Source organism: Crocuta crocuta, unplaced genomic scaffold (genome assembly GCF_008692635.1).
Source record: "Crocuta crocuta isolate KB4526 unplaced genomic scaffold, BGI_CrCroc_1.0 scaffold31, whole genome shotgun sequence".
In the NCBI taxonomy this organism is placed as follows: Eukaryota; Metazoa; Chordata; class Mammalia; order Carnivora; family Hyaenidae; genus Crocuta; species Crocuta crocuta.
The window spans coordinates 12,892,212-12,908,368 of record NW_027528362.1 but is presented as its reverse complement, the minus strand read 5'-3'; the positions used below and the strand labels follow the sequence as shown (position 1 = coordinate 12,908,368).

The window sequence follows — 16,157 nt, the reverse complement described above, 5'->3', positions numbered from 1 at the left end:
CGGTGAAGCTTCGACTTTGGCTCAGGTTGTGATCTGGCCCTTTGTGAGTTCGAGTCCTGCGTCAGGCTCTGTACTGACCATGCAGAGCCTGCTTTGGATCCTCTGCCTCCCCGTCTCTCCCTCCCCCTGCTTGTGCTCCGTCTGTCTCCCTCTCCCAAAAATAAATAAACATTAAAAAAACTTTTAGACGACAGGATCTGTACTCTCTTCACCCGTAATACATGACATCACATACTTTTTATTTTGGAAGATTCTCTTTTTATCAGAAATCTACCATTTTGGGGGCACCTGGGTGGCTCGGTTGAGCATCTGACTTCAGCTCAGGTCATGATCTCATGGTTCGTGGGTTCGAGCCCCGCGTCGGGCTCTGTGCTGACAGCTCGGAGCCTGGAGCCTGCTTCAGATTCTGTGTCTCCCTCTCTCTCTGACCCTCCCCTGCTCATGCTCTGTCTCTCTCTCTCTCTCAAAAATAAGTAAACATTATAAAGAAAATTAAAAAGAAATACATGTACAGTAAAAAAAAATCACCATAGGAGCACCTGGGTGGCTTGTCTGTTAAGACTCTTGATTTTGGCCCAGGCCTTGATCTCAGGGTCATGAGCTTAAGCCCTGTGTTGGACTCCATGCTGTGTGTGGAGCCTATTTTAAAAAATAAATAAAATAGGGGCACCTGGGCGGCTCAGTCAGTCAAGCATCTGACTTTGGCTCAGGTCATGGTCTCACAGCTAGTGAGTTGAAGCCCCTCCTCCAGGTTGCTGACAGTGTGGAGGCTGTTTGGGATTCTCTCTCTCTCCCTCTCTGCCCTTCCCTGACTTGTGCTCTCTCTCTTTCAAAATAAATAAACTTAAAAAATATTATAATAAAATTTCTTAAAAATAAATAAAAACAAATATTTGAAAAAAAAATACCACTTTGAGGGGGCTGGGTGGCTCAGTCCATTAAGCACCCGACTCTTGATTTCGGTTCAGGTCATGATCTCACAGTTCGTGAATTTGAGTACAGCGTCGGGCTCTGCACTGACTGTGGAGCCTGCTTGGCTCCTCTCTCTCTTTCTCTCCCCCCGCCCCTCCCCCACTCACTTGCACATTCTGTTTCTCTCTCAAAATAAATAAATAAACTTAAAAAAATTACCATCAACAATAAAGTTGACATGGTTGAGTTTTATATATATATAAGCTAGTTATATATATATAAGCTTTTATATGTTATATGTCATAGAAATTTATTTACATGTTTGATTTACATGTTTTGTATTTATATATGTTTGAAACTTATTTACATATGATACGTATATGACTTCCAATCTTTTATTTTGAAGAATGTCAAATCTATAGTAGCACCATAATTTAAAAATGTTCAGAAAAAGTGTTCACAGGATTTTAAAGGGCAATTAAGAAAAGAAAACCCATCGATGACCAATAGATTTTTATTTATTTATTTTTAAATATTTATTTTTGGGAGAGTGCAGTGGGGAGGGGCAGAGAGAGGGGGACAGAGGATCTGAAACCATGGGGCTGGAATTCACAAACTGCAAGATCATGAACTGAGCTGAAGTCAAGACGCTCAACTGACTGAGCCACCCAGGTGCCCCCTGACCAATAGATTAAAAAAAAAAGGTTATTTATTATTTTGAGAGAGAGAGAACGCGTGCGTGTGCACGTGAGTACGGGGGAGGGGCAGAGAGAGTGGAAGACAGAATCCCAATGCGGGGCTTAATCTCACAGACTGTGGGATCGTGACCTGAGCCAAAATCTAGAGTTGGACGCTTAAACGACTGAGCCACCCAGGTGCCCTGACCAACAGATTTTTTAAATAAAGATTTTGACCTTGCTGAGGATCAAAGAAACACAAATGGAAACGGGACCTATTTCTACCTACCATGTTGGTAAAGGTTAAGCTTTATTGCTGGATATTGGGAGGGGGTTGGACAGGCAGGGTGAACACTCAGCTCACACACTGCCATTCTCCTCTGCAGAGCCCCACGCAGACATCGCTCGCCTCGACGCATCCGTCCACCGACCCCCAGTGAGATGATCACTGAGATCCGGCACATAATTGAAGGCTCATTTGCATCCAGAAGAGAATACTGTGACCTGGTATTAACGGAAGTTTACAATGAAATAATATTTCTGCCACTGAGTCATTTTGAATCTTTTTTTTTTAATGTTTTTATTTATTTGTAGGAGAGAGCGAGAGAGACAGCGTGAGCAGGGGAGGATCAGAGAGAGAGGGAGTCACAGACTCTGAAACAGGCTCCAGGCTCTGAGCTGGCCGTCAGCACAGAGCCCGACGCGGGGCTCGAACCCACGAACTGTGCGGTCACGACCTAAGCGAAAGTCGGAGGCTTAACCGACTAAGCCACCCAGGCGCCCCTGGCACTGAATCATTTTGAATAGTATCAGTTGCGTTTCTTACATGTGAGTGGCAGAAATTGCTGGTTCCCCCCTCCCTCCAACTATCTCTTCTTTTCCTAATTACTGAATTTTTATCTGGGCACATGATGACTCAGAGCAAGGACTACATTTCCCAGGCTTCCTTGCAGTTAGGTATGGCCATGTGACTAACTTAAGGCCAATGGGATGTAAGCAAAAGTGTCATATGGCAGCTATTGGCACTCAGCCAGTCCTTCCTTACTCCTCCTGCTTGGAATGTGGGTGTGATGGCTGGAGCTCCAACCAGGCCGAGGAGGGTGAGAGTCACCTCTGAGCTGGCCGAGCTGTGAGCCGGACGGAGTCCTGAGGATTTAGTAGAACGGACTGCCAGGCCAGCCCCGGATGGTCTGCCTCAGAACTTTTCTGTGAAAGAAGTAAATGTCTGTCCCTTTTAAACTCCGGCTTTTTGGGGCTTTCTGTCCCTGTCAGTGAGAGCCTAATCCTGACGGACCCAATTTACATATGCTTGACCCGGGAATTCCACTGAAAGACCGGACAAGTGGGCAAAACCGTCAGAAGTCTTAGAATGTGATGGCTCAACCCGCTGCGTCCGCTGTAGCGGCCGGTGTGTCTCAGGGAACACTCTAGATACAAATCGCTTGTGTTCTGAAGGGGACGCGGGTTCCGGGGATGTGACCTACAGAGAAGGAAATGTTCTATGGATGTGACTGCTGGGGTCCTTGCCCAGATGGCCGTGGTGCAGAGCAGGACCCCCAGTTTAGACCAGCCTCTGCCACAAGCCTCTGGATTTCGGCTCGGGTCGTGATCTCACAGCTTGTGGGTTCGAGGCCTGCGTCTGCGCTNTTTAAAGGGCGTCGGAATGATTCTACAGCGGTGGTTCTGAACTGAAGGCGTCTGTCCCCCGGGGGTACAGGGCGGTGTCTGAGCACGTTTCTCGGTTGTCACCACGGCGGGGGTGTTAGTCTGGTGGTAGAGGCCAGGGCGCCGCTGCCCGCCAGGGACAGCCAGTGCGTGTGGCCGCGCTGAGGTCGGGGAGCCCTGCTCCAGAGGGCGCTACTGCCCCCTGAGAGCTGACGAAGANCCGCGTGGAATCCACGGCAAATCCGCCAGGTTCCACCTTCAAAACACACTCAGAATGCAGACGGCTTCGAACAGTCCTCTGATCTCGCGCTGAGCCCGACCGCCGCGGTCTCTCCCAGAGGTCTCTGCCTCTGCCGTGGCCGCGGCCACCTCCACGCAGCAGGGAAGTGACTTTGTTTAGGACACATCGTGTCTCTCCTCTGCTCAGACCCCTCTGGCACTGGTTTACCGGTCCAGCGTCTAAGCCACAGCCTAGTGGTGGCCCCTCGGCCCTGGTACCCTCTGCCACAGCCACCCCTCCCCACAGACCTCACGTTGTTCACCCTGTCTCTCCTGTTCTGGCTGCTCTGACCTCTTGAAGTCCATCAAACCCACCAGGTGGGCTTCCGCCTCAGGGCCTTTGCACTGCCTGCTCTCCCCGCTCTCTGCTTAAAATAGAACCCCCTGCATTTACCCCCAGGCCTCATTCTCTAGGTACCTTCCCGGTTCTATTTTTTTCCACCTAATACTTAATCACTGTCTAAGACTATATACTTTGCTTGTTTCTTTTGTTGGCTGTCTTTCTCGTTGCTCGATTCCTAGGTTGGGGCTTCGTGTCAATGTGGCAATTCCTACCCAGTGAAAGAATAAATGACAGATTGGCAAGTTTTGTTGTTGCTGTTGTCTAAATTTTTTAAGCTTATTCATTTTGAGAGAGAGAGAGAGAGAGGCGGGCAGGGAGGGGCGGTGAGAGGAGAGAGAGAGAATCCCAAACAGGCTCTGCACCGTCAGCACGGAGCCCGATGCAGGGCTCGAACTCATGAACTGCGAGACCATAACCTGAGCCAAAGTGAAGAGTCGGACACCTAACCGGCTGAGCCACCCAGGCGACCCAAGTTTTGCTTTGCTTTTTAGAAAGGAAGAAAGTACTTTAAAAGGTAAAATTGTACAGCGAGGTACCTAGAAACACCCCCAGGTTACTTTGCAAAATCCACCGAAAGCAACCACATTTTCTTATTTCTTTTATTTTCACTGTAGACGGTCCCAGAACTGCTAAGATTACAGCTCTTTTAAAAGGAAACTACATATTTTTCTTGGCTTTGGGAACGTTTCATCTAGCAACTGGAAAAAGGATTAGCCTGTGAGGCCAGTGGTTTAAATCCAGGCAGAACAAACATCGTACTTGGCAGGTAAGTAGCTCCTTAAACAGACTCTTAACCCAACGTCTACCTCCTTCCTCAACACGGCCTCCGGAATGTGAATAGGGCGATTGACAGTCTTCAGGCATTTCTTAGGAGTGGTTGAAATTTGATGTGGAGACAGTTTCTCAGTTGAATTTAGTTTTTCAAAGTGCTGGAGAAGTAAACATTTTTAACAGCCTCGCTGAGTGAAGTCTACATGCCGGGCACAGGCTCCGTGCGGGGATGGTCTGTCCCCTGCAAACGCTCTGAGAGCAGCCGTTTTTCGCAGTGGAGACAACATTCAGTTAATGAAATATATCCAAATACACATTAATTGTGCACAGACCAGGTCTCGGTTCTAGGCACTTGGGAGGCACAGAGAACAAAATTCCTGGACCCTCGTGGGCTCAGCACCCTGTTTCGTGAGTGATAGGGAAGGCAAGGTGAGCCGGGGAGTTGGCTTAAACCATGTCTCTAGGGAATTTGAAAATTACTACAGGAGAAAAGGATGAAACAATAGTGAATACAATGGGCTGGTTAGGACGAGCCAGGGGCGTAGAGGCTCGGAAGGGCTGGAGCCTGTGGGCGGTGTGGTTTCAAGTGTTGGGTTTTGGGGCCAAAACACCTAGAAAGAGTTCTTGAGATGTCTTCAGCGCAAAAAGGTGGTTTCATGAAAGCTCGGGGTCACGAGCCGTGGGCAGAGCAGGGTGCACTGGGGTTGTGACAGGTGACTCCTTATATACCTTTTAAAAAAACTATTTTTAATGTTTATTTTTGAGACAGAGCGTGAGCAGGGGAGGGGCAGAGAGAGAGGGAGACACAGAATCCGAAGCAGCTCCAGGCTCTGAGCTGTCAGCACAGAGCCCGATGCAGGGCTCGAACCCACGAACCGCGAGATCATGACCTGAGCCGCAGTCGGCACTTAACCAATGGAGCCACCCAGGCGCCCCTTATATACGATATACGTTCAGGTTGGGAGGGAGTTAGGGACAGCGTAAGCCTCTAGGGTATTTTGGAAATAAGGTTTCCAGGATCCTGAGAGGGGCTCCCGATTGGCAAGATGGCTTCTTTTCTTGTAAATCATGAAGTCGGTTGCAGACTGATGGAGACTGGGATCCTGCACGACTGCGGTCTCTAGCAGGTAACTGTTTTTCTTTAGCAAAGCACGGCCTTTAAGACACTGGGTGTTCCTGGAGGAATGTTAGACCCTGCCCGCCTCATTGTTAGTGGGCTGCAGGTTATAGGGACGTTGGATTCTGTTTACATCTCTTTGGCCTTTGTTCTCATCAGTGGACATTCAGGGAACGGACTGTGAGTCACCAGAGGGGGCCTGGAGGAGGGGACCTGCTCACGCGGATGAGGGTTTGGGGGGGTGACATGTGAGACAGGCCCAGTGAGTGTGGGCAGCACACCCGGGCATGATACGTTTTCTTTCTTTCTTTTTTTAACGTTTTATTTATTTCTAGGAAAGAGAGAGAGAGAGACAGCGTGAGCAGGGGAGGGTCAGAGAGAGAGGGAGTCACAGACTGAAGCAGCTCCAGGCTCTGAGCTGGCAGTCAGCACAGAGCCCTACGCGGGGCTCAACCCCACGAACCCACGAACCGCGAGATCATGACCTAAGCGAAAGTCGGGCGCTCAACGGACTAAGCCACCCAGGCGCCCCAACATGATACGTTTTCAGGACACAGCTTCCGGTCACCCCAGGATGGTGAGCTCGTCCATCCTTTCCTGACTCAGAGCTTTCTTGAGCAACTACTGTGTGCCCACTAGGCTTTGACGTGGCGCACAGAAGCAGGGACAGCACGGTGGGCACGAAGAGCTGCGCTTGTGAGGAGTGACTGATTATATAAGGAGGGAGGTGGAGTCAGGATCCCAGGAAACTGAATCAACGGGTTTCTGGAAGTTTGGCTATTGGTAAGGTTGCTTTTTTCCTTGTAAACGAAACGCTGGAGACTCAAGTCCTGCCTGCCTGTGATCTCTATCAGCAAACTACCAGTTGTTCCTCCGCAAAGCATCAACATCAGGGCAGTCGGGCGCTCCGGGAGGAATGTTCTCTTCTGCCGGACCCCGGGGCCTGTCGCTCGGCCGCAGGTTATAAGGAAATCGAATTTTGCCTGCGTTTCTTTTTGCCTCTGTCCGCACATCAGGAAGCCAGGCAGGTGTCTGAACAGGAAAGGGCGCTGCGGGGGGCGCTGGGGTCGCCGCCCTGCGCACCTGCACCGAGCGCCTGCGTGGGCCAGGCCCTGGCCCCTCTTTACCGCCCATGCGGTGCCCCCAGCAAACCACCGACCCGGATTCAAACGGGAGCACCGAGTTCGCCTCAGCGTTTTTCCTAAACACCAAATCCCACGCGCTGCACATTTTCGAAGCGTTTCAAGCTTTACTCCAAAAGGAGGAGAGGTTTTGGCGCAGCCGCGGCACTGACACAGGCAGTGACTCCGGGGTTAAAAACGGTCACGGCCGCGCGCCCTGTCAGGTACAAAACGGCGTAAGCGACTTCTTGCAAAAGTGCAGAAAACAAGACGGAAACGGCCCTGGAAGGCGCCCCCGCGGCGCCCTCCCCCCAGCTTTCCAGCCTCCTCCGCGACGGGGTGTTGCAGACGCTCCGTGACGGTGAACTTTTCCTGACGGCCTTGACTGGTGGCTACATTTGTGCAGCCGCAGATAAGGGGCCCCGCGCGGCCGGGNGGTCGGTGCGCACAGCCGCGGTCTGCACTCCTCGGGTCGCCGCGGGGTCGGGTTTCCCCCTCCTGCCCGGGCTCGAACACGTGCCTCCTCTTTCGCCTTCCCAGGCGTCCGAGCGGCAGGGTCCCCGCGGGTTCCCGCAAGTTCGGGGACCCCGCGAGTCCGGGTCCTCGCGAGTCCCGGGTCCGAGCGGTCTGGGGGCGGCGGCCGGCTGCTCCAGCGGCTCCCGGGGCGCCCGGGCCAGACCCGCGCGGAGAGCAGGAGAGGGGGGCCTTCCTGCGGGACGATGAGGAAGCCCGACGGGAAGATCGTGCTTCTGGGGGACATGAACGTGGGCAAGACGTCGCTGCTGCAGAGGTACATGGAGCGGCGCTTCGCGGACACGGTCAGCACGGTGGGCGGTGCTTTCTACCTGAAGCAGTGGCGCTCCTACCACATCTCCATCTGGGACACGGCAGGTGAGGCCCGGCGCCGCGCGGGGGGAGGTGCTTCCAGGGGGAGGCGAGGACCTCCCGGGGCCGGGGCTCCGAGGGCAGGGCCCCCGAGGTCGGGGGTCCCCGAGGGCAGGGCCCCCCGAGGTCGGGGGTCCCCGAGGGCAGGGCCCCCCGAGGTCGGAGGTCTCCTGAGGGCAGGAGTCCCCAGGGCAGGGTCCCGTGCCCCGCCTTCCCAGGACATGTGACCCCATCCCTAGCGTCAGACCCCGAGTCACCATATGAGGTCGCTCTTGGCCCCTCGCATCCCTACTTGTTCCCTTCTGCTGGTGGGGACACTGTGCAGCCACTGAGTGGGCCTTAGGGACAACGCAAGTGACGCTTGAGCAGCGTCCCCGGCTCCAAAGAGAGAAGCCCCTGGTGTCTTGTGTCCCCAGGGTCCTGTGCCGAGCCTGTGAACGTAACCACACTCTCATGAGCATGATCTCATTTGCTGCCCACAACCACCTTGAGGGGTGAGCAAAGCTGGCGTAATTACTCCTTCTTTATAGAAGAGGAAGTTGAGCCCCAGAGCCTTCCCTGCAGGGCCGATGGGAGAGTCGGAGGCAGAGCTCAGGACTCTCCCGGGAGCCCCGAGGACTTCTGCGTTTCCCACACGGGAGTCATCTGCTGGGCATCAGCCGGTCTCTGCCACGGGGGCTGAAGGGGTTTTCTGTAGAAGCACTTTTAAGAGAGGTAATGAATTATTTTTAGTGCGTGTAGTGCTTGTGATTTTTCCAAAGTAGGATCAGGGCATCTTGATTCGGGCTTTCGGTTTGTTAACCCTGCACAATTATCGTGCTAGTGCAATAGCATTTACCTCTGTCCCCATGAAAAGGAATAAGGTGCTTGAAGTAAATAAAGAACTGTAAATAGGAGGGCACATTTTCAGTGACCACAATTTACAGAAGCCTGGAACTTGGAGGTCTGACTTTTTTGAGGCCGGCCTTTGAAGAAGCGACTCGTATATACCTGAAGTTCCTGTCTAGAAAATCTAAATTACCAGCTGGGGCACACCGGGCTGCTAAGTGAGCCAACTTAGAACTAGTTCTGTGTTTAAAATGGAATTCGTGAAGTCAACCGATGTGCATCTACCCTTCTTCCTCCATCCTCGTTTTTTTTTTTAAAGATTTTTTAAATGTTTATTTATTTTTGAGAGAGAGAGAGAGAGAGACAGAGAGACAGAGTGTGAGCAGGGGAGGGGCAGAGAGAGAGGCAGACACAGAATCCAAAGCAGGCTCCAGGCTCTGAGTTGTCAGCACAGAGCCCAACGCGGGGCTCGAACCCACGAACTGCGAGATCATGACCTGAGCCGAAGTCGGACGCTTAACTGACTGAGCCCCCCAGGTGCCCCTTCATTTCCCTATCTTGTTGTTGTTGTGTTTTTTATTATGATGGTTAATGTCTGAGCGATTGACTTGCAACCGTGCTGTGAGCACGGCGTCTTCAGGTACACGTGAACCCGGCCGCAGGCTGCAGAGCGAGGCTCCAGGGTCCTGCGTCTCAGCGGACTTGCCAGCACTAAGCATTGGTCGGGACGAAACGCAAGCTCTGCAAGTCAGATCCCACGAAAGTGACGTGTCTGTCTGTCTGGTACAAGGCTGCCCCTCAGATCCTACCGGTGACCGGTGGTCCTTGGTGTACAAGAGGAGGGGGTTGGGATTGCTGTTGGGCCCCAAACCGAGAGGCTCTGCAGTGGCTGCCGTCAGAGGCCGACCTGAGCCGTGGGGCGCGGGCTTTCTGAACCTTTGGCATCAGCGCAGCGTTCCCGGCGTCGAGGGTATGTGAAGTAGCAAAGTAATTCTGACTGGCCGCTTTCCTCAGGGACAAGGACATGATGCAGCCGGAACCTCGATTGCCGGAAGGTTTTGTAATACAGCAGATGTCACGTCCTGGACCGGCTTTCGGGCTCCCGGGGGCGGCGACTCATTTCCTAGCCGCTGCTCTCTGGTTCCTGGAACTCTCTCGGCGAGAGCGTGGGCAGCCTCCCTGGGGCGGTGGGGGTGGCCAGGCGTGTCCACACGGCTGCCCTGTGTTCCCAGGCACGGGGGACCGAGGCTTGGATTCAGCAGTGCCACGGCCGTCTGTGTGGCTGGCATGGCCGGGTCCGGGCAACGTGGGCCGAGACACCCACGTAGGTAGGAGCATAGGTGCCTTCCCTTTATCTCTGTTGCAAATTCAGAAGTTGACTTTCGGAGGGGAGGCCACTGTTTTCCTCCTCTCGTCTTGCTCTTGAACTTGCTTTCCATTCCACATTGTTTGTTAAAGTTGCTGATTTTACTCTTCGTGACCAAGGATAAGGACCCCCTTGGGGATGACGGTAAGGGTGTCCTCCGTCACAGCGGGCGCCGGGTGGAAGTGTGGGCTGTGTGGGCGGTCAGGTCGTTCCGTGGTAAAGAGGAGATGTGGGCTCAGAGAGTCTTGCTCTGGGTCTTTCTGACAGCGAAGTACTTACCTGGGTGCTTGCAGCTGCGGGGGGGGGCGGCGGTGTGTGCGAGGCTGGTTAATAGGTTACCTTAGTCAGTGCCCCAGAGGCCTTCCCAGGGAGGAAAGATCACTTCGCTTCCAGGTCAGGGACGGGGGCGGTGGAGTCCGGCCGAAGCTGAGAAGGGCCCAGACTGGTCCTGTCCAGGCGAAGTCCCCATTTCCGTCAGGGCTCGCACCGGCAGTGCCCTTACCGTCTAGGCGACCTCCTGGCGACCCGGGTGCCCTCCAAGATGATGTGGGGCTCCCCCACTGTGCCCCCTGCCTCCTCCCGAGGCCTCCCCGCCGCGCTGTCACATCTGTGTCCCTGACGGTCTGTGCAGGGCAGTGTGGGCCCTTTCCGTCCTGCGTCTTGAGTTCTCCCAGCCTCTGCCCGCTGCCGGCTTCCAGAGTCTCCGCGGGTTTGTCACCGCAGCCCCCCCCCACCCCCAGCCCCGCGTCTGCTCTTGGGCTCTGCTGCTGCTCTGACAGTCACCACACACTTAGTGGCTTAGGGTTCTCGGGGCGGAAGTCCTGGTGGGTCTCACCAGGCTGCAGCCAAGGCGTCTCAGCCCGTGTTCCCCTCCGGAGGCCCTGGGGGAGGGGGAGCCTGCTGCCCCCCGTAGCTTCTGCGTCTCCATCCTCAAGGCCAGTGGTGTCTCTCATCATGCTCGGACCCAGACTGCTCTGCCCGCCCCCCACACATTTAAAGGACCCCTGTGAGGGGCGCTGGGGGCTCAGCTGGTTGAGTGTTCGACCTAATCTCAGGTCATGATCTCATGGTTCGTGGGTTCAAGCCCCACGTTGGGCTCTGTGCTGACAGAGCTTCCCCTGCTCGTGCTCTGTCTCTGTCTCTCGAAAAAAAAAGTAAAAAAATAAATAAATAAATAAAGGATGTCTGAGATTGCCCTGGGCCCGCCCTGCTAATCTTTCAGCCGTCAGCCACCCTAACCCCCTTGCAGCTTAACGGCACATATTCACAGGCTCCCAGGACTAGGAGTTCTTTGCGGGGGAGGGAGCCTGTCATCCCTCAGCCAGCCACAGCCCCGACCACAAGTGTGATTTTGTGGCTCTCATGTCTCTTCGCCTCCTTTTTCTCATCTGTAAAACGGGGGCAATTGCAGCACCCGCCTGAGGCCTTGTGAGGAATCAGCAGGTTAATATTGGCAAAGTGCCTGGACGGCACCTGGAATGAGGAAGCACAGTGTCCGTGTTTAATGAGTAAACAGTCGTCTAGCCCTGGGTGCTTATGACCACGATTACCACCAGCGGGGGTGTCACAGAGGGACAGGGGAGGCTCGAGTGGGCCCCCGTAAATGGAGAGCTCAGGGAAGGGGAGGGTGCAGAGCAGCTGACGGCAGCCTCATACTGGAGTCTGACGCCTCCTGCTGTGTTCTCCTCTCTCCCCATTTGTCTGCTGGTTGCCGTCTTTTGTGGTTCCTTATACAGTTGAGTGTTTTTCCTACCTCTATAAAATAACGTCATTGGGATCTTGGTAGAGGTGGCATTGAATCCAAAGGTGACTTTTGGTAATAGTGACAGTTTAACAGTGTTAATTCAATTCCAGCCCATGAACACAGACTGCCTTTCCATTTATTTGTGTCTTCTTTAATTTCTTTAAAAAATTTTAAAAATGTTTTATTTATTTTTTGAGAGAGAGAGAGAGAGACAGAATCAGAAGCAGGTTCCAGGCTCCAAGCTGTCAGCACAGAGCCTGATGCGGGGCTCAAACCCATGAACTGTGGGATCATTACCTGAGCTGAAGTTGGGTGGTTAACCGACTGAGTCACCCAAGAGCCCCTTTATTGTTTTGTTTAAAGTCTTTTTTGGGGGAGGCGCACCTTGGTGGCTGAGTCGGTTGAGTGTTTGACTCTTGGTTTTGGCTCAGGTCATGACTTCATGGTTCATGAGTTCAACCCATGAGTTGGGCTCTGTGCTGACGGTTGGAGCCTCCTTGGGATTCTGCTCGCCCTCTATCTTTCCGCCCCTCCCCCACCCCCCAAAATAAATAAACATTAAAAGAATTAAGTCTCTTTTTTAAGTTTTTATGCATTTTGAGAGAGAGAGTGCGTGCGCAAGCAGGAGAGGGACAGAGAGAGGAAAGAGGAGAATCTCAGGCAGGCTTTGCTGTCAGAGCAGCATGAGCCCTGGGGTCACGACCTGCGCGGAAATCAGGAGTCAGGTACTTAACTGACTGTGCCGCCTGGACGCCCCTGTTCTGTTGTTTTTGATGTTGTTGTAAATGGGATCAATTTATTTCTTTTTCAGAAATTAGTCTATGGAAATGGTACTGATTTCTGTATGTTAATTTTGTACATTGTAGTCTTTGGCTCTCAGTTTTTCTGGTTGAGTCTTTAGGGTTTTCTGTCTATAAAATTAAGTCACATGCAAACAGACCATTTTACTTCTTTCTTTACAGTTCCGATACTTCCGATTTCTTTTTCTTGCCCTATTGCACTGGCTGGCACTTCCTGAACGGTGTGAATAGGAGAGGGTAGAGCGGGCAGCCTGGTCTCATCCCTGATGTTAGAAGATAAGCTTTCAACCTTGCACTGCAGAGTATATGTTGGCTGTGGGCTTGTTATGGATGCCTTTGGTATGTTGAGGTGTGTTTTTTCTGTGCCTAATTTTGTTAATGATTTTTATCATGAATGGATGTTGGGTTTTGTCAAATGCTTTTCCTACATCTACGGAGACGATCATCTGATTCTTTTCTTTCGGTCTGTTGTCAGGATGCATCCCATTGATTGGACTGTGCTTGCCTCCTAGGGGTGGCAGTTCGTTTAAGATCTTTCTCTCTTTTTCTAAATGTTTTTATTTATTTTTGAGAGACAAACAGAGAGGGAGAGAGAGAGTGAGCACAAGTGGGGGAGGGACATAGAGAGAGAGGAAGACACGGAATCCGAAGAAGGCTCCAGGCTCTGAGCTGTCAGCACAGAGCCTGACGTTGGGCTCGAACTTGTGAATCATGAGATCATGACCTGACCAAGCATCTGACTTTGGCTCAGGTCACGATCTCAAGGTTTGCGAGTTCAAGCCCTACATCGGACTCTCGGCTCTTAGTTCTGAGCCTGCAGCCTGCTTTGGATCTTGTTGTGCCCCTCCCCAGCTCGTGCTTTCTCTTTGTCTCAAAAATAAATAAAACATCCAAAAAAAAAGAAAGAAAAACCCGAAAAACAAAAAAACAACAACCCAGCTCTTTCTCTCGAATAGCTTCAGTGCAGCCCAGGTGAAGACCCTGCAGTTCTGGGCTATGGAACCACGGTGCCTGTGACGGTAGCTCAGAGGTCCCGGCCGCCTGTGCAGAGCCCAGGGGTCAGCCCGGCCTGAAGGAGGGGGTGGCACACAGTGGGGATGNGGGGACTATGGTGGGGACGCTTGTCCAAGGTGAGGTGGGTTCAGGCTGGAAGAGACGCCCGAGCCCTGGGCGAGCCGGGAGGGCAGCCTCGCGGACAGGGCCCGCACGGTCGCCGATCCTGGCCGCCTGGGACTGGCCCCGAGGGCCGTGTATTTGGAAGCCTCGCGGGATGCGTGCAGAGCGCGCGGGCGGCCTGCGGAGAACGCGGAAGCGGCCGTGGGGACTCGCAGCTCCGTGGGCGCTCACCGTCGCGTGGGGCTGCTGGGGGGTCGGGGTCCTGAGTTTGCAGGATGCCGGACACCGCGGCCTGAGTGCGCGCGGGGCCCCGACGGGTGGGAGGGGCCGGCCGCCCGCGTGCCCCTCGGGAGCACAGCGCAGGCCTGTGAGCGCCGGCCTGTGAGCAGTGCACGCCCTGGGCGGCCGGCCCGGAGTCCGCCTGGCGGGGGCGCCGAGGGCCCTGGGGGCGGGAGAGGAATTGTCGGCCCACCAGAGTGGTGTGGATTCAGGGGAGTTTAGTTAAGGTCAGCCACGCTGCTTAACTAACGCCTGGTCGCATCTCCCGGCTCTGGCCTTATCACTTCACCTAGGACTTGCCGGCCCACTTGCTGCTGAGACTTCACCTGACTCCCCTTTCTGTGAAGAAGTCGTGCACACAGTTGCACACACGTGTGCAGACACACCCGTTTAAAGGGCCGTTCACTCTTAGGGGAGTGGCTTCATCACCGTGGGCACGGATTTTCCGCCCTGCTGTCCTGTGCCTGCTGGCCGAGGAAGATCTCAGCATTCATTTCTTAAAATTGTTTTAATGTTTATTTTTGAGAGAGAGACACACACAGAGTGCAAGGGGGTGCGGGGCAGAGAGACAGGGAGACAGGCTCCAGGCTCCGAGCTGTCAGCACAGAGACCCACGCGGGGCTCGAACCCACGAACCACGAGATCATGCCCCCAGCGGAAGTTGGACACTTAACTGGCTGAGCCCCCCAGGCGCCCTGTGTCCTGTTCTTTAAATTACCCCTACAGAATGCTTTTTCATACTTAATACATTGTTTAGGTAAACCTGGGATGTTTTTTCCCCACATGAATTTTAAAAGCTTTTGGCTTTGTACTTTAAACATTGGCAACAAATTTTGTATATATAATAGTTTTTGTTTTTTGGTAAAAGTGTCCTGGTTTTTTATTTTTCAGTAAGGCTTATTTTTTTAAAGTTTATTTATTTATTTTGAGAGAGGGAGAGAGATAAAGAGCGAGCAGGGGAGGGGAGAGAGAGAGAGAGGGAGAGAGAATCCCAAGAGGCTCCACATGGTCAGTGCAGAGCCCGACGTGGGGCTCAGGGCTCAAACTCACGAATTGTGAGAGTATAGCCTGAGCCGAGATCAACAGTCGGATGCTTTGATACCTGTATTTGGAAGTAAATGTTCAGGAGTAAAGACAGATTGAGTGGCATGTTTCTGACACCGTGCTGCTCCGTGAGCTACCGCGGTCCCTCAGGGACCCCATCTCACCAGCCTCCCCGAGATGAGGCACCTTCACAGATCTCAGTCAAATAATAGCTGCCGCTTATGTAGCGCTTGCTGTGTACGCTGGGGCCATTCCCAGCTCTGTGTGTGTGTTAATGGCGGGGTCATAGCCTGTGTCCGTTTACATGACGCCCGGAAGTGGCTGAGCTGGGCCAACTGCCCCGAGGTTTCTGCACTTAGTCACCCAGAGCCTTGCGTGTCCTTCACTGAAACGACACCTAGTCTAAAGGGACAGTGACCTTGTAAAGTGCTCTGTGCAAGGCACGGTCGGTGCCCACACACGACGTGACAATATGCCAGCGAGCCAGTGACTGTAGACGCGGCACCGCGCCCAGCAGCATTAGGAGAAAAATGTCTCCGGGGCGCCTGGGGGCTCAGTTGGTTGAGTGTTCGACGTTGGCTCAGGTCACGATCTCACGGTTTGTGGGTTTGAGTCCCGTGTGGGGCTCTGTGCTGACAGCTCAGAGCCTGGAGCTGCTTCCGATTTTGCATCTCCCTCTCTCTCTGCCCCTCCCCTGCTCATGCTCTGTCTCAAAAATAAACAAACATTAAAAAAATATATTTCCAGCCTTTGGGCCACGGGTCTCGGGACAGGATTGGTGCGTCAGGCGGCCTGTCATCCACTTTCCCACCGGGAGTCCCCTGAACCCGTACACCTGTCTTCGTGCCTGCGACGGGCTCTCGTTTATACAGAGCCGCTGCGGCCGCCTCGCCTCCACCTGCCCTTGAGACTGGGCTCCCGCGTCTGCCACTGCCCGGACCCAGCGGGGCTGCTTCTGGGCAATCTTGTCTGAGAAGGGCCGGTGGGACGCGCTGCCGGGCGCCGTGGGCCCGTCAGCCTCGATCGGTGGCCGTCCAGGTGTCTGTCCGGCCGGGAGCAGGACAAGCGCCCTGCGGTTTGTGGCACGGGGGTCGTCCCGTCCTGTCTGTGAACTTGCCAGGGCGGTGGCGCCTGCGTGTCCTCACGGAGGCGGGATTCTGCTCAGAAACAGGAGGCTGGGGGTGTGGGGGGCAGGTGGAAGGGGTGTGGG

General features: G+C 53.7%; 1 protein-coding gene across 1 annotated transcript in view; it reads left to right on the top strand.

Annotated features, from left to right (window-relative positions):
• Positions 1-7,327: 7,327 nt before the first annotated feature.
• The window catches only part of RAB20 (RAB20, member RAS oncogene family), a 22,868-nt gene continuing 14,038 nt past the window's right edge, over positions 7,328-16,157 (top strand). Inside the window, 1 exon segment of the mRNA XM_077753910.1 lies at positions 7,328-7,776. Coding sequence (XP_077610036.1) covers positions 7,605-7,776 — 172 coding nt within the window. The 5' untranslated portion in view covers positions 7,328-7,604.